Source organism: Sitodiplosis mosellana, unplaced genomic scaffold (assembly GCF_009176505.1).
Source record: "Sitodiplosis mosellana isolate CC-2019 unplaced genomic scaffold, AAFC_SMos_1.0 Smas_scaffold_10, whole genome shotgun sequence".
In the NCBI taxonomy this organism is placed as follows: Eukaryota; Metazoa; Arthropoda; class Insecta; order Diptera; family Cecidomyiidae; genus Sitodiplosis; species Sitodiplosis mosellana.
This window is the reverse complement of record NW_022595252.1, coordinates 51231-78951: the sequence shown is the minus strand read 5'-3', so window position 1 is coordinate 78951 and position 27721 is coordinate 51231. Positions and strand designations below refer to the sequence as shown.

General features: G+C 35.2%; 3 protein-coding genes across 5 annotated transcripts in view; 2 read left to right on the top strand and 1 right to left on the bottom strand.

Annotated features, from left to right (window-relative positions):
• LOC129567214 (E3 ubiquitin-protein ligase Bre1-like) overlaps positions 1–3639 on the top strand; it is a 4513-nt gene extending 874 nt beyond the window's left edge. Inside the window, exons 3-9 of the mRNA XM_055443865.1 lie at positions 158–233; positions 289–998; positions 1097–1685; positions 1744–1966; positions 2264–2417; positions 2475–2642; positions 2724–3639. Of these exons, the coding sequence (XP_055299840.1) occupies positions 158–233; positions 289–998; positions 1097–1685; positions 1744–1966; positions 2264–2417; positions 2475–2642; positions 2724–3488 (2685 nt within the window). The 3' untranslated portion in view covers positions 3489–3639. The remainder of the gene's footprint in view (positions 1–157; positions 234–288; positions 999–1096; positions 1686–1743; positions 1967–2263; positions 2418–2474; positions 2643–2723) is intronic.
• Positions 3640–6282: 2643 nt separating this feature from the next.
• Positions 6283–11829, bottom strand: LOC129567260 (ER membrane protein complex subunit 1). 2 transcript variants are annotated; one of them, XM_055443924.1, is made up of 14 exons: positions 11380–11649; positions 10670–11291; positions 10433–10585; positions 10144–10330; positions 9892–10008; positions 9754–9771; positions 9156–9331; positions 8747–8905; positions 8276–8467; positions 7904–8183; positions 7597–7749; positions 7309–7479; positions 6853–7086; positions 6283–6711 (listed from the first exon to the last, which is right to left on the bottom strand). In XM_055443924.1, exons 1-14 carry the CDS (start codon positions 11508–11510, stop codon positions 6551–6553), a joined length of 2754 nt encoding a protein of 917 aa, XP_055299899.1. In that variant the 5' UTR covers positions 11511–11649; the 3' UTR covers positions 6283–6550. The 2 variants fall into 2 exon arrangements, with proteins under 2 accessions (XP_055299899.1, XP_055299900.1); XM_055443925.1 differs by lacking the exon at positions 9754–9771 and having other exon boundaries at positions 11380–11829.
• Positions 11695–26072, top strand: LOC129567262 (uncharacterized). 2 transcript variants are annotated; one of them, XM_055443928.1, is made up of 10 exons: positions 11847–12584; positions 15441–15943; positions 21027–21368; positions 21475–21637; positions 21772–21962; positions 22279–22522; positions 22739–23044; positions 23204–23388; positions 23552–23730; positions 23855–26072. In XM_055443928.1, the coding sequence occupies exons 3-10, from the start codon at positions 21241–21243 to the stop codon at positions 24466–24468; spliced, it is 2010 nt and encodes a 669-aa protein (XP_055299903.1). In that variant the 5' UTR covers positions 11847–12584; positions 15441–15943; positions 21027–21240; the 3' UTR covers positions 24469–26072. The 2 variants fall into 2 exon arrangements, with proteins under 2 accessions (XP_055299902.1, XP_055299903.1); XM_055443927.1 differs by lacking the exon at positions 15441–15943 and having other exon boundaries at positions 11695–12584.
• Positions 26073–27721: the final 1649 nt, after the last annotated feature.

Here is a 27721-nt window from a genome sequence, read left to right as displayed (position 1 = left end):
TCAAAAAATCAAATCCAAAAAAATCAATCAAGAAATCAAGAAATCAAACCAAAAAAATCAATCAAAAAATCAAAGAAAATCAAAAATGCGGAAAAAATTCCATTCAGATTGACCTTCCATTAGATAATCATTTTTATATCTGTATCATTATTTTTAGAATCAGCTGAATGAAGATATTCGTGTCTTGTTACAGCGGTTCGATGCTGAGACAGCTGATGAGGCTGAAAACAAAAGTATGTCGTAGTCCAAAATTGTTAGTTCGCCTATTTTCAATATGTTGCTTTTCAGATGAAAATGAGGTCACCACTTCATTTTTAACCCAGCTCTCAACATGGGACAAAGAGGAATTGGACGATAAATTGGCAAACCGTGTACAAGTTTCGAAGCGTGCGGTAGCTAAAGTAGTTCAAGTTATTGATCGCCTGATGCAGCGAAATGAAAAATTCACAATGATATTGAAAGGTCAGTCGGATGATGACAGTTTGTCTGTTCCCGACATCGAAGATACCTTAAAAGAAACTCAAATCGAAATAATGGCAGAAAATAGAAACCTACAAAGCTTGAATACATCATTGCATGAAAAATACCATACGATATCTTTGAAACTGAAAGAACTTCAAGATACTTTGACTGGCAAGGAAACTGAAGCAGCTGAGCTGCATAATCAAATTGACGACTTACAATACGAACTTGAAAAGGTTCGTTTGCGTAACGATAAGCTTGAAAATCATTTGGCCGAAACTATCGAAAAGCTGAAATCGTACCATCAATTGCATGGTGATCAACCTAACAAGAGTACATCAGTACCGACTTTTTTGGGGTCATCATCAGGTAAATCTTCTTCTACTACAACTAATGTTGCAACGCAACATTTGGAAGTTTTACAGAAAGAAGTCGAAGAATGTCGTGAACTGGCCAACAATCGGCTACAAGAACTGGACAAATTACATCAAATGCATCGTGAAGCCCTCAAAGAAGTAGAAAAATTGAAAATGGATGTAAGTAAAATCCAGCCAAGGGGACAATCTCTTCCCAAGAATCCAAATATCAAACTGACCATTTCCCCTTATTTAATATTAAATCTCTTTTGAATTAGATCCGTCAATTGCCGGAGTCAGTGATTGTCGAAACAACCGAGTACAAATGCTTGCAGTCACAATTCTCCGTATTATACAATGAATCGATGCAAATTAAAACGATGTTGGACGAAACACGAAATCAATTGCAAAAAAGCAAAAATCAGCATATGCGCCAAATTGGAATTATGGAAAGTGAGGAACTTATGGCTCAAAAGAAAGTACGCAGTGAGATGATACAGATGGAAGACGTTCTAGCACAGATTCGTAAAGAAAATGAAACGTTGCGCATTGAATTTGAACAAAACATGGCGGCTAATGAACAGACTGCTGCAATTAATAGAGAAATGCGGCACTTGATCACATCGCTTCAAAATCATAATGGACAACTAAAAGGCGAAGTATTCCGATATAAACGTAAATACCAAGATTCATCGGCAGAATTAATGAAATTGAAGAAGGAGTATGATGATTTAGTTGCTAAGACAAATGTGTCCGATGGAAAAAAGTCTGATATCAATCAAGAAGGAGCTGTGATTGGTGTCAAAGAGGAATCTTCGTCGGATGGTTCAGTATCAGTCAAAGAAGAAGCCGGAAGCCTAATAAAATGTATGTATTTTTTTTTTAATTAATTTAAAAGACTTTGAAAATATTGTATTCCATTTAGCCGAATCAGATCTTAATGAAGATGAGTTAGAAGAAATCGAGGGCATGAAAAAAGAAGGAAATACTTGCATTCAGCAAGAAAAGGGTGCATTTGCTGCCAGCTCATCCGATAAAAAATATGGCCAGAATAATACAGTTGAGAAAGACCCAAAAGAAGCGCAAAGAGCTAAACAATTGAAGGTTAACGAATCTGAAATGGTTCGCGATTTGAAAACTCAGTTAAAGTATGACTCAGATTCGAGGGGCAAACCACTCAAAAGTAATACTGTGTATTAGTATTACTTTAAGTAATACTAATGTAAATATTACCTTGTATTACTTTAGTATTACTTTTTTCAAACAATAGTATTATTTTTAAAAGGAGTATTACTTTATCAAAAGTAATACCACTTTTACCTAGTATTACTTCGTATTACTTCGCAGGTATTATGTATTACTTTTGAGTGGATTGCCCCTTGCTCAGATTACATGTTAAAAATTAAGTTGACATTGACAAACATAATTATCTCTCTATATCGTAGAAAAGCGCTGAATGACCAGAAAGAAATGAAACTACTGCTGGACATGTATAAGGGAGTTTCGAAAGATCAACGGGATAAGGTTCAGTTGATGGCCACTGAAAAAAAGCTTCGTTCTGAAATCGAAGAATTAAGGAATCAAATGAAAAAGATTCAAGTATAATATTTGGTAAGAATTCAAGTGAACACAAATAACAATGCTCAATATTTATAGGAAAGCAAACGTGAAGAACGCAAGAAATTAGCCGACGAAGATGCACTGCGAAAAATAAAACAGTTGGAAGAGCAAAAATATGAGCTTCAAAAACAAGTAGCAAGCCAAAAATCTGCTGATGGTTCTTGGCCTGGACATTATGGGGCGCGTCCATTTGTTGGTTCACAGGTGAGATTATTATTTTAAAATATTTTTCCATACAAATGAAGTTAAAATTAAATGACAAATGTTTAATCAAACACTTGATAGGAAGAGGAAGCTCTCTTAAATGATATGGAGGTAACTGGACAAGCTTTTGAAGAGTTGCAGGAGCAGTATTCACAGTTTACTCAAAAATTACGTGAAAAAGACGATGCATATTTCAAACTGATTACTGAGTGTAACAACGCCAATCAAATGCATAAACTTTTGCGTGAGGAAATGCAAATACTCGAAGATCAGGTTCAAACTCGCGATGCGCAGATCGAGGCATTGCACATAGTTCTGCGAAAATTGGAAGAAAAAGAGCGTATTCTACAGAATACGGTAACAACTATAGAAAAGGAATTGACGCTGAGACAGCAAGCGATGGAAATGCACAAACGCAAAGCAATTGAATCGGCTCAGTCAGCGGCTGATTTGAAATTACATTTGGAAAAGTACCATTCCCAAATGAAAGAGGCTCAACAAGTCGTCGCTGAAAAGACAAGCTCTCTTGAGGCTGAAGCTTGTAAAACGAAGCGTTTGCAAGAAGAACTGGCTCAATTCAAGCGAAAGGTAGAACGCAGGAAGAAAATTGAAATGACGGGTACCACCATCGACGAGGTGATGATGGAAGAAATCCGCGAATATAAAGAAACTCTCACTTGCTCATCGTGTAAGGTAAAACGCAAGGATGCAGTTCTATCCAAATGTTTCCATGTATTTTGTTATGACTGCCTTCGCACTCGCTACGAAACCAGACAACGCAAATGCCCAAAGTGCAACTGTGCATTCGGTGCCAACGACTATCATCGGCTCTATTTGTCTACATAATAACTTCCATTTTTCTATTTTTTTCGTCATTTTCCCATTTTGTACAACCTACCAGACATATTTTAGTAGTAAGATAAATGTATTACTTCATCTCCTCACAAAAAATATTATTTCAATATTCTAATAAAAAAAAATAGCTGTTCGATTCTAAGCGGTTTGACGTTTTAATATACTAACACTCTCAAACAGTTGTAAGCATCAGAGTATGTCACAGAAATTAGAAAGTCCCACAAATTAGAAATGGTTTCGGGACATTTTATTTCTAATCAAATTTTATAGAAACCACAGTACGGACATTCGAATACTCCACATGCGTTTACATAAGTTCGAACTGTGAGTTTATGGCATAGAAATTAAATTAATGGCGGCCATTAAATGTCATCTACATCATTTTCATTTATTACATATAATGATTTTATGAATTTCAATAAGTGAAAATTTAGTACCGTTTGTAATTGCGTCATATCTCTACTTTGTTCTTGACAACGATCAATTCACCACGCAAGTATAAAGTCATCGTTCGATGCGTGTAAATGATTCGTCTGAAGACCTACGCATGGCTTCCAAGAAAAACCACCCAACCAATCCGTTCATTTGCATTAGCAATGGAGCGAGCTAGTGGATGCGTAATCGCTTAACTGAATCACAGTGGCAAAGCTTTATTGAAATTAGTCTATAATCAGTGATTGCCCCAGGCAAACATAATATAATGAAATTATCCGAAATATATTTGGAAACGTGCGTTTTTGACATGTTCAGTATTTAACTCATCCGATGTACGGTTTACGTTCGACAGGCGTTCAAATGTTGCCCGTTTAGAGGTGGTTGTATGCATTAGAGGATTAAACATGAAACCAGAGAGAATGGAACAATAATGCAAGTAATCTCATTCGTTGATAAGATAATATAAAGTAAATTAACATCTAGACAAACGCCAAAGGTAAATAATTTCAATCGAACTGAGAAGCGATGCACCGAAGAATAGACCAACAATGCTGCCGATTGTGATGACCAAGTCAAGATTTGTAGGGCGCGCTGAACGAGTCAATTGTTTTGGCTGATTATTTATTCCAATGTTCACTGACGTAATGTCCCTAATAATTTAATACTTTGAATCATATCTATGGATCAAATTGATTTTTAAATTAGAATTTTATTTATTTTGATGATCGATTCATATTTAATGTCTCCGTGGTTTCACTGAATCTTCATACCCGACTAGACTAACATGCATTTCTGTACAAGTAGAAAAGCATGGTTTCATATTCTGGAGTTGATCATCCACTAAATCTTCGTTGTTCTCTTGTTCAATGCATCTTGTTTGCGTGTAAATTCAATATTGGCTTTTGTCTATTGGACGAAATCGAAACGATCTATGATAAATTCGGAATTTGAATTCGTCATTATCTAAAGTAAGCGAATCATTACATTCGACTGGTGCAAAGAGCAGCGTACAATTGCAGAGCTTCAATTCTTTACATTTAAATGTAATGACTTGTTTAGGAATCACATAAATTACAATAATTGATTAAGATTTTTTCTCGATAGATGTGCACAGTAAATATCAATCACAAATTTGTACCAATCGTCAACATTTGGGCTCAACTAACGAATCCAGGTGAAATTTTGTGAACATTTTATGAAACACCCATACTGTTTAGGAAAAAAGTTCGAAATGGCGTGTATACCCTATACATAGGCGAGTCCAACTTTTAGTACTAGGATGTTTTCCTCACTTGAGCCTGCTATCGCCGGCTGTGATTTGGATTTTGGATTGAATCAGGGAACAAGTGTTCATTGCGTACGCTTATTAGTGTTTTGCAATATGACCTGATTTGCGTTGATAATATCAATGCTAATAGTTGGTTTATTAGAAAGCGCGCAGAATGTGTTGAAAATTCGCGCTGCAATCTTTGTAGAATTTTAAAATGTTGTGTGTGTTTTTCTTGCAAATTTCTCCCGGTGCTATGGGTGATTTTGCAAAATGTTTTTTTCGTTAGGTCGACAGGGAAACGCATTCACACAGAAGATGTTTTGCTGTTTCCACAATTTGCCCGCACAAGTCACAGTCTGGGTCATCTCTGATGCCCAGACGTGCAAGATGTTGGTTCAACTTGCAGTGGCCTGTGATTAGGCCTGTGTTTATGCGGATGTCGTTTTTACTCATCTCGATGAGTTGGTCGGATACACGACCTGAGATGTTGGGGATAAAGCATTTGGTATGCTTACAGCCGCTTGCGCCTCTCCACGTAGAAATGGTTTGGTCACATAACCACGTGTCGTTCATTTTTTGATTGATTGTTGCTCGATTGCTATGAGTGGTTCGGGCCCGAAGGGTTGTTCCGTCGCCGCATATTTGGCTATCTTGTCAGCTATTTCGTTATCGTATATACCGCTGTGTGCTGGTAGCCATATAAGGGTCACCTCGTTTGAGCTTGCTCTAGGAGGTGCATGCACTCGAGGGTCAGATCACTATTTACTGTAGCACTTTTTAGCGCGTTTAGTGCACCAATGCTGTCGCTGTAAATGTGAATCGGACCGTTGAGTTCATTTTGTATGGCGTGTATGCAGCAAGCATGTATTGCGGCTAATTCTGTTTGTGTTGTTTTTGCATACTTACCGCACTGTCCTTGGATAATTGTGTGGTCACGCATATATAAAGCGCCGTAGCCACTACTATCCTTCTTCACAGAGCCGTCTGTGAAGTAGACGTGCGCATAGTAATTGATTTTGAACACGCCGGCTGTGATAAAATTCGCGAAATAATTAGACATAAAAAATACGGAATAGGAAATTTAGGGAAATTTCTCATAATTTTATTCAAATCGGCTTCTAATACTCGGCAATACAAATGATGATCGATTTTAAAATTCAAAACCCACAAACAATTGCACTCTACTTATAAAAAACATGCCTCTTACAATTCGCTAGTTTAATTTAGTGGTTTATAAAATTATGTCGATTTTGTTCACAATTCACATAAATAAACACGTGACCGATTTGACCACAAATCGTCATTGGAGATCTAAATAGATCCTGGTGCCTTACTTTGGGTTAACTTATTATTTCCATGCTTGTTTCAGTGCTTTCTTCGCTGACATGTGTTTGACGACGAACGATGCAACAGTTAAAGCAATCAGCACAGTGGTTAGGGTGAAGTAGTCGAAGTCTTCTTTTAACAGATCAAATGTCCTTGAAGGCGATATTCTCACAGAGAAGAAATCTACGGAAGGAAATTGGTTGAAATCGTTAGTTATAGTTCAGCAAACGTATGAAAATTGTATGTACAAAATTTGCAAACTGAAGTCATGGGAAGCTAAATAACAAAATTCTTCAATTCAAACAAATTCATTAATTATCTTACCTAGACCATAGGCAACAACTAAGCAAGTACTTTCCAAACCGCTTGGTGAGGTGTAAATGCCTTTAATTCGAGAAATTGATTGATTGTAATTAATGACACTTTCGCTAGATAATGGTAACTCTGGGATGTATGGGATTGTTCCCTCTTCACGCGGCTGATTCGTATTGAGCACGGGCCGTCTTGGGTCGAGCAAATGCCATGGCATCTCAACAATGGCACCGGTTGATAATCCAACTGTGAGAAAATAAGAATTTTCCGATTATTTCCCATTGCAATTCAAAATTGTTACAGTTAGATTTCGTTTTGAATAAATCAAATTTTTTATCCGGAAAAGTAAATGAAAAGCTGCTGACGACTTTTCTGGGATAAAAGTCCTTTGAATTATTATTAATAATTTGCTAATTCGCTAAATCTCAAAACAATCAGATGTTGTCTTTTGATTTGATGAAGACATACTCAAAACGTGTTTATTGGTGATGCCCTTTTCCGTGATGGTTTCTTTCATCGAAACGATGGTGGCTGGAATGATGTAAGCTTGTTGTTCAATGGCAGGCAATGGAGGTGCATCGAATGATGTCCAAATAGTGCTGTTTGCCTGTGTATTTCCTTCATACAACTCGATGGTAGCTGAAATAAATTCACTAAATTTCAATTCTCCAAAAATTATAGAAAAATTAGGTCCCAGGTTGGGACAAGAAATTATAACATAAATTCAGATATATCTCAAATCGTCGCCAAACTTACTTAATTCAGTGCGTCGAACTTTATCATTATAGTAAGAGTAAACCAGGAAATTTTCGGAATGTACAATATTCACAGGTCCCTTGACTCGGCGATGAGTGATCGTGGTCACAATGCCACCGGACACAACGTCGACCAAATGAACATTTAAAACATCTGTAAAGGATTAAATTTGATGCAATCAATTATTTAGTAAAAGTGTTGTTGATGATCTCACAAAAGAAATTATTCTTTCAAAAATGATAAAAAGGTATCAAAATTATGCATAATTTTAAAATGATTCAATTAACATGGTTCACGAACTCCTTACATTTGTAAACATTATCGGTTCCTTGTGTGACGATGGCAACGAGATTTGGATTGATGTACTTGTACAAAACGGATCGATCGTTGAATACTCGGCCCTGCGAATGAACGTGTTCGTTGGGATTTTTTGATGCAATTTTGATGATTTTCTGTGAATTGTCCAAACCACCGAGATTGATGCGCCATGTTTCGGTCGCTTCCAGATTTTTGTCATTCAAACCGATGTAGTAGCCGGTTACGATGCCAGTATTTACATCAGAGACATAGATAAAGGTGCCATGGGCCTACATGAAAAATTCAAAGAATGAATATTTTAGTATTCAAACGATTCACTGGAACTAAGTTCATTTTTCATAGGCAATAAATTGGACCATACCGTTTCAATGGCTGTTTCGGGATATACATGAACGTTATTGGCTTTATCGAGCAATAAAACTCCACGAAGAAAATCTGGCCCTGGTTGCAGTACGGACACTTGGCGAATTGGATAGTTTAACTCAATGATTCCACCATTGACCGGAGTACCGTCGATCGGATTGAATTGGTAGAGCAAACCATTGCCGGTGATCTAAAGAAAAATTTTGGAAAAATGTTTAAAATTTAATTCAAGTTTAATGAACACATCAATTCTCGAAGAGGAAAGAAAAATAAAAGAAAAATTAAGAAAAAATTAAACATGAAGAAAACGCTCATTAGAGCCAAATTGGAAAGTGAACAAAGCATGAAGAAAAAAAATCAAACAGCGAAAATAATAATATGAAAAAATACGAAGTAAAACAATAACGATGGATAAATTACAAAAAAAAACATTAAACGAAAAAAAGTCATGTAAAAATTGTGATTTTACCTTATGCTTGGCCAGAATAATGCATTGTGCGGGATATGGGAAATGCTTCGATGTTCTTTGCACAACAATTTTCATCGGTTGTTCATTTTCAAACTCGCCGAAGTTTGGTAGATTCGTAATGTAATGTTGTTTTCCCGAAATGTTGTCGATACCGAACAGCTAGAAAATTTGGATTTTTTAGTTCATTTTTATTTTTTTTTTTTTTTTTTTAATATTCAAAACAAATTAGATTGGTTTCAAAAAAATATATATTTCATGCTAGCTAATCTGGTCGTTAAAAGATTGTGTGGGTTGCTCTATTTTCCCGATTTTTTTTTCCTAATTTCCAAAAGGACTTATGTCTCTAAAGATCGCCTTTTAAAATTCAAAAATATGAAAATCCTTCGTAAAAACTCTATTAAAAAATTACCTTTCCCGAGCTGGTAACAGTCACGATAATTGTGTGTAACCCGAAAGCATCACGAGTTAATTCTCCTTTGGTTGGAATGTGATGTGTGCTGACTACATCGAAAATGGTGCGAAGCAAATGTTTCACGTGATTCAATTGTGTGGTAACTCGTTGTATGAAATTGCCGACAATATCCCCTGGAATAGCAAAATGTGAATTAATTTGTTGGAAATATAATGTCATGGAACATTTTTACGACAAAAAATGGATGGAACATTTTTATATTTAAAACAAAGTTTTTTGAAAAATTGTTTAATTAATTTGAGTAGAAATTTGTTTTGTCCAAATTATTTTCAATTTAAACTCAAATCAATTTTGACGACAAACATCAGAATTTCAATTGGTTCATGCAAGAAAACCAAAATGACAACACACAAAAAGAACAAATCATTATCTGCGAACAAAATCACTGACGAATAAAAAATCACACAAAACAAGAAATCAGAAAATGGGAAAATATTCAAAACGAATCTAACTTTCAAAGTTCAACGAAATCAAAGTGAAGAAGAAATAAAGATAGTCAAAAGCACACACACAACAACGATGCACATGAACTTACAGTCGACAGCCTTTTCATCTATGATTTACATAGAAAACGGGACGAAAGATGTGAAATATTCAAGAAAGTGTTGAATAAAAATATTGACAGACTGATTGAAAGACGAAGAACAAAAAGACGATGATGAGTTTATCTTACCATTGTCACTCTTCATCTGCTTTTCGATGGCACCCTCACTGTCAGCCAATGGAAGATCCACCATTTCAATGACTGCGACATCAGCCAATGATTCTTCACGAATCCACTTGATTTTACCTGAAATTTGGACAGAATTGAACTTGTGTTGAAACCATTTGGTAGGAATTAGACTAAAACAAATAGTAAAACCAGATGATTTGATCAACAGCAAAAAGGAAATCAAATGCCCCATGCAAAAGTCCGAGTTGATACCTGATTGCAATTGAACGACAGCCGCGTTGTCTGTAGACAACAAGAAGCGACATACAAAGTCTCCCTTTTTATTAGTTTTGCAGCTGGCATCAATCACATGGGGAGTATCCAAGTGGTTGGGGTAATTAGCGGTAAAAGATAGCAACGACTCTCCATTTTCGGCATTTGAAGCTTTTATATTGATGTTCTGGAAAGATAGGTTAAATTTTGGTATAAAAAACCGGTAGTTAGGAAAAAAATAGACAAACGAGAAGAAAAGAAGAATCACTCTGAAACTACTCAATCTTACCGAACTTTGTACAGAGGCTTCAACTAAGACTGGTCCATTGGTGCTGCGATTTTTTGTGTAGAACAAGACAGGACCTTGATTTTCACCAGGTAAAATGGTGTTTGTCTTCAAGTTGTAGACTTTGCCATCGACTTGAATGGCTGGTTCGACTCCCTATGGATTGTAAAATGAATGGATCAATTTTAAATCAACAAAACAAAATTTATATACAAAAATTCCGCTAGAACGGCTACTCACATTCACAACTTTCTGTCTACTCGTCGTTTTGGTCACAACTTTTTTCGTTGCAACGATCAAATCGGTGGCAACAACTTCGCCCGCACCAGAGCAAACTAAAAATGATTGTACAAAATCGCAGTTTTGTTTTTGGCTAGATCCAATGGGGATTCGGCGTGCAGTGGCTTCAATTTGTCCGGTTTTGATGTTGTATGCCGTGACCTCAATGCTGGATGTGTCCCAATTGGGTTGAGCGTGATACAAGATGGACGATGTGGCAAACCAGTGTGCCTTATCATTCGAAGTGGTGCTTGGTTGGAAGCCCCATTCCCATCCTAAATTTCCGGTTCGAATATTCCAAACGCGTACTAACACGAAACTTTTTCCGGTAACAGCGACAGCAAAATGGTCTGGCTCTTGTCGCCCAGACACACGCAAACTGTTCGAAGCGACAAAGTCATCGTTTAACGACTGCAAAAATTGAATGGATCCTCGGTCGTCTTTCTCAAGCACACGACGCCACACAATGTTACCATTGTCAACATTCAATGCGGCAATCACGTTTTCTTCGGTGCCCACCAACAAATGGCCTAATCGATCATCGTAAAATCCATCAATTAATTTGCCCACGTAATGGTTACTCCTGTAAAAAATTCAACGAAAAAAACATTCACCAAAATTAAAGAATTTAAATCAAATTAGAGATTAAAAGTTTAAAAAACATCGATTACCAATCAAATTTTCCCACTTGGTCTTCGTACAAACACTCTCCCAGCGGCAATAGATTGACGAATGTTAATAAAATTAATGTGAATGATATCGAAATATCTTTGGCTCTAGCTAATTGGATCTTTTGCCACATGTTTTCATTGAAACCGTTCCGAATCCACAAAATCTCAATTCATTTAATTGAATCAACCAAGAAAAAAATAATGAAAATTCTAGTAAGTTTTTCGCTTGTCACTTCGTGCAAACACCACGTACTATCGATTGGTATGTTCTATATGTGTGACTTTGACAGCTGCTACGGCTTAGACCGAACTGTCAAACTGATTTGACAGTTCAATAGACTAAGTTGACCGAAACATTGAAACATCATTGCTGGTGGTCTCTTTCTAACGCACAGCATCCAACGAACATCTTCACGATAACAATTCAATTGTATTGTATACCTGGCATTTATTACCTGAGTTGAATTGAAGTCTTTAGTAAAATAGAAAAAATTGTTGTGACTACGAAAAATGCATCATTTTATCAAAAAAATACTAAAGATTCAATTTATAATCGGTTAAATTTCAAATCATTAATGGTGTTTAGCGTTTGTTTTGGTTTTGATTGTCTTTTTTGGCGGTGTTCGTGTATCAAGCGCATGTGCATATGCGATGCACTGCAATTTTCCATCCATCAGCTCTTCTCTCTTTCCGCATGTATGTATGCAAGTAAAGATGAAGTGAAAAGAGATGAATCGCAAACACGGCATCGTCGTACCGCACCAACAATCACACCTACTTGACAAATAAATGAGATTACAAACGATTTTTTGCCCGTCGCCAAACTTTTTTTTCGGGCATGACTCGAATTTTAGCCGACCCGTGCTGAGTTCGGTATAATTTGATAATCAAATAATAATTATATAAGTGATTAAACAGAATTGTTTCGTATAAGTGAGTCGGTTAATTGGTGTATACAAATCGTGACCCATTTACTATGAATACAACTAGTCAATTACGGCTAATCGTAACAACAGAACCAGAGAAAAGTTACAACATAAAGTCAAGTTCACGGCTTAATTAATAGTGCCAGTCCAAAACCCATAAACTGTATGCATCAATTGCAATCACAGCGTAACATGTAGCTACGTGCAACATACAAAGAAAATAATCAGTCAGACTCACACTTTTGGATTATCGATTCAACAGAATTTATCATTATTGAGGTAAGAATTCTAGCGGATGCGAATGAAAATATTGACTCTGCCTGGCATTTGCTTCGGCACATTCAAGGCGTTTTTTCATATGGATTGCACATGTTTTATTTTTATACTGGAAAATTTATGAATTTTTGTGAGTTCGATTGGTGCTAGAATTTTTGCGGTGCAAAACAGGAAAAAGTTATAAAAATTCGTATTCAATAATGAGAAGTGGAAAAGTGATGAGAATAAAACAAAACGAATATTCACCGAATATGAATATCACCGCCAAATAACAAACCTTTTTTTTTTCCTTCAAAAATATGGTCGTAATACTTGCACTTACTCGTATTTTCAAGCTAGAGATGATTTTTAATAAAAATCATGGAAAACGCCTCCAAAATAAAAGAATGTCATTGATTCTCTACGAAAAACTCTATAGTCGCCTGAATATGGGTTTTCTATTGAATCCGAATTTTCTATAGAACCTATAAATGCCGACAAAATCCATAAAAAGTGTAAAATTTATCGAAACCCATTAAAACCCTTCAAAGAAAAGTTAACATCCAAAAAAAGTGCTTATGTCATAACCATTCATTCCTGTAAACCACAAACTAGTTATGCTTGTCATTCATGTTCCCACAAAAACCGCTGGAAACCATCATTCGGATCTGAAAGCAAACAATTATGCTTGTGCAAACGATGAATGTGTATAAAAATTCAGTTAATCAAGAAAAAAAATCATTCAACAAACGAAATACGATCTGGCAAATATTGAAACGACGACTGGCCCGATTACAAATGTAATTCAAGCGATTTTATATTTAGCCGCGCATTGCGTAGCAGGAAGGTCACGTTTCACTAAAAAGAAAGAAGAAGAAAATACCGCGAATTCTTTGCATAAAACTCGTATCAAGCGACGTTGCTACGGCAAACGCGCGCTCTCCCATACACACAAGCACATTTTTTCAGCTGCACTCAGCAGACGGCAGACACACCATAAGTAGCACGCTTTTTCGGTTCGCACAGTCAAAGAACTATACAGTAGAGAGTAGACATCAATTGCACTCATCGATCACATATGTTCCGTCGTCGTCGCCGTCGTGTAGCCACATTGTTTACATGAACTACAGCGGACGCTCGGTTGGTGCGTTGTTCAAACATTGTGCGTTAACATGTAGTGTGTTTTTATCTATGAATTGTGAAGAGCTCGACTCGAATCGAACTACTAGAATGAACCAAGTTGGCAAAAAAATTCTTCTAGTTAGTTCAAATTGACATTTTAACGAAAAATGACCTGAATTGAACATTCTTGGCAACATTTTTGAACATTATTGATGAAATAGATATGTTTCTTAGATCATTTTTGTATGAAAAAAGTGAGTGTTACCCCGTCAATCAATCTTTGTTCAAATAAAAACAAAACTTATCTAAAAAAAACGAAAGGGTTCCGTGTTCAAATATATGAGCTGAACATATATGTGTTTCTTATCTATAGCAAGAACATTTCTCATGGTTAGGCATTAATATTGAGACATTTTGGCTCGAGTATAAAAAAAGAGTGTTTTAAAATAGATTGGGTATTAACGTTTCTCAACGGATGAATGGAACAAAACAAAGTCAAGCAGTTGTTGATGTATTTTCTTTCCACACAGTCTATTTCGATACACTGAGCACAGGAATTTCAACAAGCAACTTGATACTAACTGTCAGAAAAAGCCAAATTCAGCTCTGTGGCAAAACAGTCAATCTCAGCATTATGTGTAATACACAATCTTTATGAACGGAAGCAAAATAAACGTCTTATCAGACTTTTCTGCGTAAAGACAAATTTGCGAAGAGTACTAATTGACAAATTATTTCGCGACGCGCTAACAGTTCAAATCAATTTAGATTGGAAATTTGATTTAGTGATTTTGATAAGAATTTGTCGAATAAATGTGTTTTTTTTTTAACATTTAATGAGCTATGACTATAGCTAAAACAACCGAACGTTGTGCTCAATAGGCAATCTGTACCAGAAGTGAGGACACATGTTTCTTCTGAACAAACACATGTCAGTTTTCTTCAACATTTTTTTCTATTGTTGAACATTTTGCCGTTAAATTTTCTTCGTAATTGTTTTGCCATTGATTTTTTCGTCCTAACTCTCTTTCTGTTCTAACTATGTGTGAAAATTTATGATTTGTTTCCAATGTTCTTTTCCGAGGAAGATCTAAAAATCCGGCAGAAGAGAATTTGAGCCGCACACCGTCCCAGTTTCAAAGCAATTGTTCAACTCAAATTTTATTTAGGGTAATATTTCGTTAAGTTGTTCTATTACTTGAGGTTCATTGTTTATTATTCCATGCCGTGACAGTTTGCGTGCTACTTAATAATTCATTGTGATTTCGAACTCTCTCGGGTTTAAAACTATAATTTTTTCATTTTCCAATTTTGTTTTCCGTTTCAATGAGTGAGTGTGAGTCGCGTTGTTTGCATGCAGACGATACGGCAATCGTTATGCGTTGTACGCGGTTCTAAACGCTTAAAGAAGCAAACATAAAATCAGTTGCACGCGAAACGTAGACAAATAAAGAGTCGATAACAGTAGCCTGTCTGCTAAATTAGTATGTGAATCGCATAGTGTACGGTGTCGATTTATGGCTGGCTCCACATTTGAAAACTGCTCGTTTGCACAATAGTCGGGAAAAAGATTGATAAACGGACGTTGATTGACACTCTGATTGCTATCAATTCGAATGGTACGACGTGTAAATTTTTCAATGGACAATCAGAGTTTGTTTTGAATTTAAAATTCAATTTTTCAGTGTTTTAAATAGACAAAAGGTGGAATTTCCGATAGAAATATGAAAATGTAAAGAAATACAAGATTTTTTATAGAAAAATTCAACGTTTTTCAACGAATTAACGTTCATAGTGAGAAAAATCGGACGTGAAATCGATTCCCGGAGTTGAAAGAATGGATATTCATTAGAAAAAAATGAATTGTTCTTCAGCACATCGACAAAGTTCAGTGGAATAATCATATTTTATTGAGAAAATTCAATATTCAATTCAAAATCCAATAAAACGAAAAATTGTTTAAATCCAACAGAACCAAATCAGGAAAGTTTTTTGAACGTACAAGCGTTCAAGCCTCCATTTATATAAAGAATAGTGAAAGTAGAAAAAAAATCAAACATTACAATATTCCAACGCTACATCAGTGATGCAACGTATTTTTTTATTTGCTGAACTAACCAAAAACTCACTAAATTCCATTGTGGAAAGAATACGCCAATAGAGTGAAGTGGAAGCAAAAATTATCACTCGCATACGTATTTCGCGGAAACTGTGGGTTAAAAGATCACAATTTTGCCAGTTGTCACAGAACGGGTTTTCGTGTGAGTAAAATGAACAAACCATGCAATTTAAATGTAAATCCAGCTTCCATTTTTGGCATAAGTGTTCTTGAAACGTTATTGCTGACGAAAATCGGTTGAATATTCACTAAAGAACTTAAGTGAAAGCATTGCGCCGTTGAAAAACGATGAATTTTTAATTCACATTTTATCGATAGAAATGATTGTTGTACGGCCGTGTGAACGGGTGGTTCTCGTCGTCAATTGGACGTTGTAATCGATATTTCAAGCGTTGTTGTCGTAACACTACTCTTGCCTCGTATTCAGTAATTTAAAACGCTATCAATTTCATTTCGAATTCTATAAAATACAATCACCAGTTTTATCGACATGCTCCAGTTAGCGGCGACTACACAAAAAAAACACTGCATCATTTCACATTATAAACAACGACAAATGTGACGATTTTTATCCAACTCTTGGATAATTTTGCTTGTTATTTTCTGATTTTGCTTGTTATTTTTTTCGCCGGCCAACAATGGACACACTTTTTTGTTACAAACCAATAAATTGCAATAACATGTGTTTAGTGACCAGCGATACCAACTGAAACCGGTTTCTTTGTTTTTGCCGGGTCTCGAGTCGATTCGTTTGGTTATAATTTTCTTTTTTGATAATTCGCGAATTTGTTTCGGTTGTAAACAAATCGAGTTTTTTATGGCGTAAACATGACATATGCATGGAACATAAGCTTATCGCGTTTTATTTTTGAAATTTGCTTCATTATTCGTTTTTTTTTAATGATTCAATTCCGTGAACAGTTTGAATAGCGTTTAATAACCATACGATGTGTGCGCGTTGGCTTGGTCCAGTGAGTTGCGCGTCTATTTAAGAGACTCTATTATCATGACTCATAAATTCAGTTCCAGTAGAAAGTTGAACAGAACAACAGTCCAATGACACTTTTCTTCCTTCTTTTTCGTTACATACACATGATTTACTACACAACGAATGAAACAGAACAAATCTCAATGGATTTTTTTATAGATTTTGCCACAATGAATTCCATTGTGCAGATGAAATGCAGTTTATTGGGGAAAAAATTTTTTGTTCACAATAACAGCTTAGTCAGTAAAATCAATAGATGAACAAAGAATATTCTCCGATTGTGTTATTTGGATCTGGGTTTCCATTTAGATTGATGGACAAGGCTTTATTCTTATCTATCATCTTGGAAATTAAACATCTATTTTAAACGCACTTAACAAAAGAACACTCAATTTCAAATTCAACTTGCTCAATTTACTGAAGTGTTTTGTCTGAAACTGATCTAGATCAACAAAAAAATGCGCAAACGTTTCAAAATACAAATTTGCTTTTCTTTTCTATAAATGTCTATCTTATGATATAAACACCTTCATCGGTAAACTGTGCATTCTTCATCAATCGAATCATCATGGTTGAATTTCTTTAGTGAGTAGACTTCAATTGAGGCTCAAGTGTTTTCATTTCAATCACCTCGGTAAAAACGTAAACAAAATCCAACGTATACACAGAGAAAACTGAGTTGATTTTTACGTAGCAAAATGTTTGAAATTGTTAAATTTCAACACATGATGAATTCTTCGAAACAAATGTTTTTTTTTCCGTATTGACTCAAGTATTTGTCAAATTAGACACCAGCTTCCATACATCGTGTCTAATTTTCAAATTGGGCGCCAATTTTCATTAGACACGATGTATGGGAGCTAATTTTACAAATACTTGAGTCAATACGGAAAAAACATTTGTTACGAAGAATTCATCATGTGTTGAAATTTGACACTTTCGAACATTTTGCTACGTAAAAATCAACTCAGTTTTCTCTGTGTAGGGTAAAACTGTCAACAGATTTTTTCACTGAAATTGTTGAAGAATTCTGCTGGAAATTGGATTTCGTTCAAAATGAGCCAACAGTTCTGTTTGAGTATTCAACGGATGTCATAAGTCAGCCTGAAACGTTCATCAAATTAAATCGCCAGCATTTTTGAAATTGCAAGAAAAAAACATCGAATGCATAAAAGGGGGTGTGGTGCATTGCAACATCACTGCACATATTATGTATCAGAAACAATTTTGCTATCTACACCACCAACAATATTGAAAGAATGAGTTTTAATCGATTACGTAGGGCCTACGTCGTAGGCGTTCTAGACTTTTGAGATTTTCTTTTTTTTTTGATTGGTTATTGCAACGACCCAAAAAACATATGAGCTCATACAAACAAAAAATATGTGCAAAATTTAACTTTTCACCGCATTTAATGAGGTTCGTTAGTACGAAAATAATAATCAAACAATCCAATTGATATTGAGAATTCTACTGGAAACGAGAACGAATTGCTGAAAATAAAAATTTAAAAACAATGTTGGCCAAGGTCATTGTAAATTCCAATATTTACAATTGTGTCAAATTTGTCAATCACTTCCTGTAGCTAATTTTATCTCTACGTAACAAAAATAAATTTCGAACAACTCGACTGAATCTGAATCTACAAACGCAAAACAAAGAGAATCAACGTTTATTTGATTACAAATCTGTGCTGGAATTCTACGATATTTTTGCTGAATCCGAATCAGAATCGAAATTTTGTCACAAAAAACAATGAAATCCATTCTTCTTGAATTTACTTTCCAAATTGGACTGAAAAGGAAACGATCCACTTTTTTCATATTTGCCGAATATATTCGGTAACATATTGTGTCGCCAGAATAATTCCGACTAAAATAATGTGTTTGGAGGATATATTCGGCAAATATGAAAAAAAGTGGATCGTTTTCTTTTCAGTCCAATTTCTTGATACAACTCACATTGCATATGTGCATAAAAATAAAAATGTGTAGTAACGAGTAAATCTTTTGCATAGAAACCAAACCGTTTATCTTGCACGCAATGCTGACGTATATTGTATTGTATGGAACATATTAGCTAGCTAACGTAATTTGATTTAAATTCTGATAAACTTAAGTGACTGAATTACACGGAATTCAACTGCGTTGAAATTCAGTAGTCTGGCTTCAATGAGTGTCAATCAGTTGCAGCAAGTGTCTAGGTTTCAGTCGCTTTTTCTTCTTCAATCTTTACTCGTAGAGCGGAAATCTTGAACAAACGAAAAACTAACGGTTTTATGCCAAAAATCACCTCCTGACACAAGTTGAGCCGGAAGCTCGAAATAAAATCAACTAAATTCAATAGTGTTTGGAACTTAAATCGGTAAATTTCGATTTTTGGATTGAAAAAAGCGTCGAAATCAATTCTTTTGTATAAACAGACAAAGAAACAACGAAAAATGACAATATTATTGAATAAATTATTCAGAAATCTGACAAAAGTTTTTTTCAAAGGAAAAAGTTAAACTTTATAACTTCAACAGAACAAGAAGTAGCACCCATTACTCAAATTGGTCGATCTTAAAAATTAGGTGGCTCGGCGCCATTAGTTCTCCATTTGATTCTTTTAGATAACCCATTTCAATTGAAATAAATTAGGATCATATCCCACTCCGCAATAAAACAATTGCCATTTAATTTTCATTTCAATTTAAGGCATTGGACAATAAATGAGTGTACTTGTACGGGTATTCTGTTGTTACCAAAATGGAAAAATCGAAAGTTTGGATTTAAAATTGATCAGAGATTGCATATTTGCTGCTGAGTAGGCCTGAGCTGAACTGAATTTGCTAACTCGGGCGCCTGAAGCGGTATTTTATCGCACTTACGATGCAAAATTGTTGTGAATCGCTGGAATCCATGCTGTTTATCAATTATATTTGGGTGGATAACAGCGATCCACAACAATTTAACACCGTAAGTGCGCTAAAATACCGCTTCAGGCGCCTGAGTTAGCAAATTCAGCTCAGCTCAGGCCTACTCAGCAGCAAATATGCAATCTCTGAAATTGATCAAGTGGAAGTGTAGACTTAGTGAACCGTCGCGAATGCTTATAAAGTTTTTCTTGTAAAAAATTAATTTTTGTTCGTACAAAGCCCCATTCAAAGTTCGAAGTTTAACTTTGTTGTTCCAATGTTGGTTCTCTTTATTAATTAATTTAATGGAGTCTGTTCTCCATAGTTGTACATGTGCAAGTTTCCAACATCGTTCTATAAACAAAGCAATAGCACAGTTTCCTCCGCCGCACATTGTGATTGAAATGAATGCGACAAGTGTCGGTTGTAATTAGTTTCTATTATTTCCATTATTTCAGGCATTTCGAGGCGTGTCATAATATGACACTTTCATCGTTTTGATTAGAATTCGCGGCATTTTTTCCGCCTGTATCACTTTTGTTCATATTCAAACTTTTTCTACCCGGCTCGAATTAAAAGCTATGATAAAAACGATGCAATTTTCAAATTCATTGTGTCATCACGGTATGCAATTAACGCTCATTACTTGAATTGGGTTGCTGTGTCACATAAATCAGAAATTGTCGAAAGTCATTCAAATTTAAATTAAGTTCACAAAGCTCGTTATGATCTGATGAGTTGATCGAGACCTGTCCATTGTTCGAACCTGAAATGAATGAAAAATATATTTATTTATAGAAATGCGAATAGGTCATTTGATATTTGCTTTGATAACACCCAAACATGTGCGGGCAGTCATTTTTTTTCTCCGTTGATTTAGTTGAAAAGATGTGCGGGTACAGAAAAGTGATCATGGACAATGAAATTGACCGTCATTGTGTTGTTGTTAATGCGGTTTCGGATTTGTAGTCGCTACAATAGGAATGAAAATGAATATATGACTAAAGTCCTATGCTACTCGAAATCAGAAACCGCATATTAACAACACAATTACAGCCAATTTCATTGTCCATGGTCACTCTTCTAGGGAACATAATTATGTTCAAGAATAATAATTCTTTAATTTGTAATAAAAACTTGAGCTAAAGTTGTCTCGAATGAAAAATATGAAATAAAAATGATAAGAAGTGATAACCAAATAATAATAGTAACTACTGTTGAAGGAATTATGTAGACAAATTCGTTATATATCATTTACTTAAAACCAATTTTTTACACTCTAGAGATAAGTTATGTTGCATTCGTCATTGTATTTAATAATGTACTATTTATTACTTTCAGACTAGCGACAAACTGATTAATGTAAGGCTAATAAAGGAGCCACTTCGAGTAAAATTCACAAAAACCGCTTAACGAGTCATCATTAAAAATATGTGAAAAACTCAGTGTGACGGAATCACCAGCGTATTTTATGGCAGCACAAACAAATTGCTGAGATTAAACACTCCGACACGATCGATGAGTGCTACAATTCGTGGAAATAGTTCAAAAAATTATGTTGCTGATGAGAAAAGCAGCGAAACGGGTCATTATCACAGCGATTTTACTATGCGCACTCTACGGTGTCTACGCATTTTACATTGGCGGCGAGCCACTCGAATATCGAAACAATCGGTATAAAATGTAAGACATTTTCTGGAACTTTTTATCCCATTTTTTGAAAAAATGAAATCCTTTATCCAAAATTTTCGTTTGATTTTTCTTCTAATTGCCCACTTTACTTTGCCAGAAATATAATCGAAGATGGGATTTTGTCGCAGGAGAATCAAAATGAATGCCATATGCCAGATTTGCCGGTGAATTCGCCGGAGATGACAGCATTTTTGAAAAATGAGCCGCCAATTCATTGTGATGATGTTGAAAACTGGGTCTCTTGCGGTACTGATCGAAAGGTATTTGATAACATATCCCAACTTGTCCACATTTTCTGCAAAAAAGATGATTTTTCGTCTTATTTTTTGTTTCATTCTGGTTTTTTTCCTTCTTTCATTTGTGTCTTTTTTCCTTTGTTGTTGAAAAAATGCAGATGCCATGGGTTTGTTGGATAGAAAATTCGATCATCGATCGGTTAGGGCCCATAACATGTGATTTTGTCGAAATTCTTCGGCCGGAAAATGACTTTGATGTGGAGCAATCTGCACGAATTCGATCCAAAGAATTTTATGAACTCAAAAATTCTGACTTCGTCAGAGCCAAATGCTGGACAGATGACCGAGAGTAAGTGATATGCAACTTGAATGAAATTTTATATTATAATTTGCTCCAATCGTAACATTCAACTTCAAAAATGTGATTTGTGCTAGAGGAAAGACTTTTTTACGTCGATATATCTGACTCATTTATCAAAATGCATTCAATTCTTACACCAATCTTTCTATTCATTAAATAGTATTCAATCACGACTTATACAATCAATTCCTGATCAATTTCAAAGTTGACTTATTGCAAATGGGCCTCTTAGTTTCAATCTACACATTTAATATCAAGTCTCATTTTAAATTTGATGTCATCCATCATCCGTTGTTTTGCACAGCAATCGTCAGTTTTGGAAGGGTATTTTGACGGGGATACGGAAGGAGGTTTATGAACGAGCACTGCCCGAAGTTACCAAAGAGTTGCCATTTAATGTAATAATGTACGGTTTCGATTCGCTGAGTCGAAACGCATGGATAAGAAAATTACCGACAGCCTACAAATATATGACGGAACATTTGAATGCCGACGTACTTCAGGGATACAACATTGTTGGTGATGGAACTCCTCAAGCACTTATACCGGTTAGTTTCAATTCTAAGCCTCAACTTTTCATGTGGAACGATTTATTTGTCCTTCGGAAAATCTAAATCCAAAATTCGTTTTGGAAATATATGGCATAAAATGTTCGTAAAAATGTCTCATTGAAAATCGGATATTTTTAAGGACGAAGGAAAAGTTAAAAGTTATTTTCCGATCAAAACTTATTCAAAATGTATAATATTCGATCTATATTTTAGCTCCTCACCGGCTTCACAGAACTAGAACTGCCTGAGACCCGCAAACGAATTTCCGATTCCGGTTTCGTGAACTCATATCCAATGATATTTTTTGAATACGCCCGGCGAGGCTATGTCACTGCGTTCAATGAAGATTTGCCAGATGTAGGTACATTTTCCTATCGACTGAATGGTTTTCAGGAGCAACCCACAACTCATTATATGCGGCCTTTTTACCTGGCTTTCCAAAGCGAAATCAAAAGACACAAACGACTTTGCGTTGGTGATACACCAAGGCATAAAGTCATGTTTGACTATACACAAAAGGTAAGAAATAGGCAGAGAAGTAAGATCACGGTTCTAAAGATCCTTATATTGGAAAACAGTTGAAAAATTATTCATTTCAATCAAAAACAGTAGAAAAAAATGTACAAAATAATAACAATTCAAAAAAATAAAAATAATTCGAAATTCACCTCATTCTAGTTCATGCAAGCCTATCGTGATCGAAGGCCACAATTTGCCTTCAGTTTTCATGGTGAACTCTCGCATGACTCGATCAATTTGGTCGGTGTTGCCGATAATGATCTAAAAGAATGGCTTGAAGGACTAAATAACAATGGACTTCTCAATCGAACTATTTTGGTGTTGATGGCCGACCATGGCAATCGGTAAGCAATTGAACCAATTACTAAACTCTTTTTTTTTGTTGGCGAATCAATGTGCGTGAAATATTCTTGAAATTTTTAATCCAAAACATTCGAATCAACTACCAATTTTCACACTTTTTCATATATGTAAAAATTGTCATGTTTTTCCCTTTTCCAACGTTAGGTTTGCCGAAGTTCGTAACACACTACAGGGAAAATTGGAGGAGCGATTGCCATTCTTTAGTTTTATTTTTCCCGAAGCATTTAAAAAGCGATATTCCCAAGAATATGGCCACTTCAAAAACAATTTACATCGGTTGGTGACACCATTTGATGTGCACGAAACGTTTTTGGATCTATTGCGTGAGTATTTTCCATTTAATTCTCTTTCGTAATTCTTATTCTTTGAAAAATGACATTGAAATGTTCTATTTCCACGTCAAAGATGATAAATTTCCATTAATAAAACCGTCGTTTCTATCTGCAGGCGTCCAAGAAAACGATGACCTATTAAAGAAACAACCGGAGCAACCAATGTCCAACGCAAATATAACGTACGATCAATTGGTGCGTGGAAATAAGTTTAATCGTGCGATATCACTATTGAAGCCAGTGCCAAAAGAGCGTACTTGTGCTGATGCGTACATTGAGCCGCATTGGTGTTCGTGTTTGAGTCTACACTACCTCGACACAAATTCCGATCTTGTGAAACGAGCCGCGAACGCTGTCGTCGACAAAATCAACATATACACCAGCGAAGAGCGCCGTTCGTGTCACATTCTAACACTTTCGAATATAACATGGGCTGGTGCACTTCAGCCACGCAAAACATTGCTCAAATTCAAACAGAATCGTGATTTAGATGGGTATTTGGCCGATTTATCATCGACCACCACAAAAATTACCAAAGACTTGTACCAATTGCAAATTCACGTTAATCCGGGCAACTCAATCTTCGAGGCCAGTTTGACCCACAATTTATTCACCAATCAATTTATCGTTAATATTACGGACGTGTCACGTATCAACATGTATGGCGATCAAGCTCGATGTATCATCGACAAAAATCCCGATTTGCGGAAATTCTGTTACTGCCGCTAAACTATACACAAAAACATAGAAATATTTGTATTTCATTCAGGATTCAGTTCTATTTTTGTGCACAAAAACCACTTTAAAAAAAAACGCTTTTTTCAACGACTTCAACGGAGTATAGTATTTGATGTGAGAATCAAAAGAAAAAGAAAAAATATACGTGCTAAAATACGATGAGCATCGATTTCATTTAAGTCACTACTTAAGATTTGGTGATACAACTAATTCTAGTTAAACATTGAGCCATATCTCAAATCAAAGACTTTTGCTTAATCGTTCACAGAGATGACTGAAGCGCACTCGAGCACTTGTGTTGTTTTTTTTTGTTTTTTTCTTCGTTCTACTTTACCTTTTTGGCCAAATTTTTTTTTTTCTATCAATATTTTGTCTAACATAACAAAGAATTCGTTTTCTGCCCTGAAATGAGAGCTAATATTTGTATTGTGCGGTCACACGCACTTAGTCATTGCGCGTATTAGCTCAATTTTACAATCGATACTTTTGGGGATTTTTCTTAGCATACACCAATGTAAATGTGGTTTTTCAAAAGCCATTCTTCGTTATGTTAGACAAAATATTGATACAAATTTTTTTTGGCCAAAAAGGTAAAGTAGAACGAAGAAAAAACAAAACAAATTAAAAACAAGATGCCTTACATTCGTAAGGTTAACCTTTCTACACTCCCAAATATATAATTTCCAATCAAATCCAATTCTCCATGCATTGAAATTAGGAAAGAATCATATTTTAATCAGACCTTAATATCGGAGCGATTTCAATACAGCGTACAGCGATTTGCGTACAGCGTATAGTGTACCGTGCATCTACCCTACGACCCTAGAATAACGATAGATTTTGCGATTTTCGGCGAGAAAATCTGGGGCGATCCCAATACTTTTTTTACACGACATGGTCGTGTGGGAAAGTGAAAACAACACAAATGCTCAAGTGGGTGCGCTTCAGTTATCTCTGATCGTTCAACGGATATACGGCCAATTCATCAAATGGTTCTAATTCGAAAACATTTTCCCCAATAGAAAATGAATTTGGAACGAATCTATTCGATTATTTTTGTTAAAATTTTAAGTATTTCGAAATATATCAAAAATAATTCACTCTTATATATCAAAAATTGGTTATTGATCTATTAACTAGGGAATCGTGTTTTTTATAATTTAGGAATATTTAAAACTACGAAATGGAAACTATTGCTGTGCTTTGGCCAATGCCAAACTTTTGTTCGTTTTTCTCTCTATTTTTATTATACAATTAAATGTGAATGGAAGTAAGCCTATTGCGATTAGACGCTTTTGCACCTTTAAACATAAATATTCTTTGGATATTTTCATAGGCATGCTTCGCATGATGAGTCTCGGTCAAATGTCTTTTCGCGTCTTATGATACAACCGTAATGCTTAAGAATCGGGTTTAATTTTTGTTTTTCTTTTTAATTAAGGAATAGAAATAGTAAAGGATTAAGAGAAACGGCTTAAATTTAAACCATGATCTCATCATATCTACTGCACAATTAGTTTCTATTGTTTAGCCAGCACCAACATTATCATTGTTTAAATTTAAGTTGACAAAAATAAATTGTGAAACGAAACTTATATATTAGGAGTTTTTTTTTTCTTTGCTTCTTATTTGGATTCGATATCCATTTGTTTATTAATAAATTGTGTAGAAAAGACATTGTACAATGTACTTATTAGTTTTCCGTACACACCGTGTCAAGGGAAAGTATAGGAATTGGTCCCGAAAACTTTTTTCGAAAAATTGGTTTAGATCATCATAAAAACTCATGAACGCGTAGAAAACCACTTTTTGAGACACTTTTCCGTTCGTGTGCCGTCGTCGTTGTCGTCGTCGTCGTTGGTGTTTGTTAACACGATAACTCAAATGATTTAAACATATTCATACATGGGCCATTGAGTATTAGAGGACTTTTGACGCATAAAATGTTATTTTTTGGAGACGATTAATAGAGAAAATTTCTTTCTCTCATCACGAGCTACAACTTTGATTAATATATCATTCCTGCAAAACCACTTCTTGTGGCCATAAGTCCCCTGATACGAAATTGCCCATGTATGAATATGTTTAAAAAAGTCCATAATATGGAACTTCGGCTTTTATCTTTTAAGGCAGTTGGTTATTAGGATTAACATATTCAGCACAGTTGTAGCTCTTGATGAGTAGAATAAATTTGACCAAGACACAATTGCAAAATAATCTACCATTTCTGAATTCTAACCTCAAATGTCAAATAAATGGCGTCATTTCGATAGCAACCGTCACACTTCTATGGCTGTATCTCTTAAACTATTTCAAAGATTTAGTCGATTATTATTGCATTTAATTGGCGTACTTTTAAGCTATCAAACGCCACTCACTTTGCTTCAATATCATTCTTGGTTCGTGAAATATTCGCGTGTGTTGAGGATGACAAATGGAAAATATGTTAAAAAAGTTTGACCGTCTCCATTTTCCACAGAATGATTCGATGTAGCAAAACATATACAGCATTTCGAATCTTCATAAGCTTGTCCATCAAGCTGTGCTTCTAGTTTTCAAATGTCAGCCCGGTTTTTCCGTTTATGAAAATATATAACGAACCGTGCTCTCAATTTTGTCCAGCAAAAGAATGCATTACAGAATGCATTACATTCATTTGATTTTTATTCGTACTACTTTGATTTTTTAATGTTTTTCAATTTTCAAAATCACTTTCATTTCATTATCATGTTATTTTTCGGTTAATTTTAACAAATATTATGTTTTTTTAAATCAAAATTATTTTTAAATAAAGCAGAAACCGATTACAAACATCAAACGAATGAGTTTAAATACTTTTTCTGATGATAAAACACTGAAAATGCGGCTTCGGCGAATTACCCCATGGGGTGCGGTGATTTACCCCATCTGCGGCGATTTACTTCACAAATCACGGTAGTGCCCGAAGGGCAATACCGGACCCCAAAAGAGATCATATCAAAAAAATTTCTTCTATAAAAGTTAGGTATTGACTCAAGCTACATAATGAAACCAAAATTTCCTGAATTTTTTCAATTTTAATGGAAATATTAAACTAAGAAAGAAATTGCGGCGATTTACCCCACCGTACCTATATTAAAATTATTCATTCCTTTATTAGACATAGATTTTGTTAGAGAAAGATTGTCTTTCGGGCGCAAACTGACACAAATATATCGATTGATATTATTCGTAGATTAAAACCAAACACCTTATTGTCAATTTA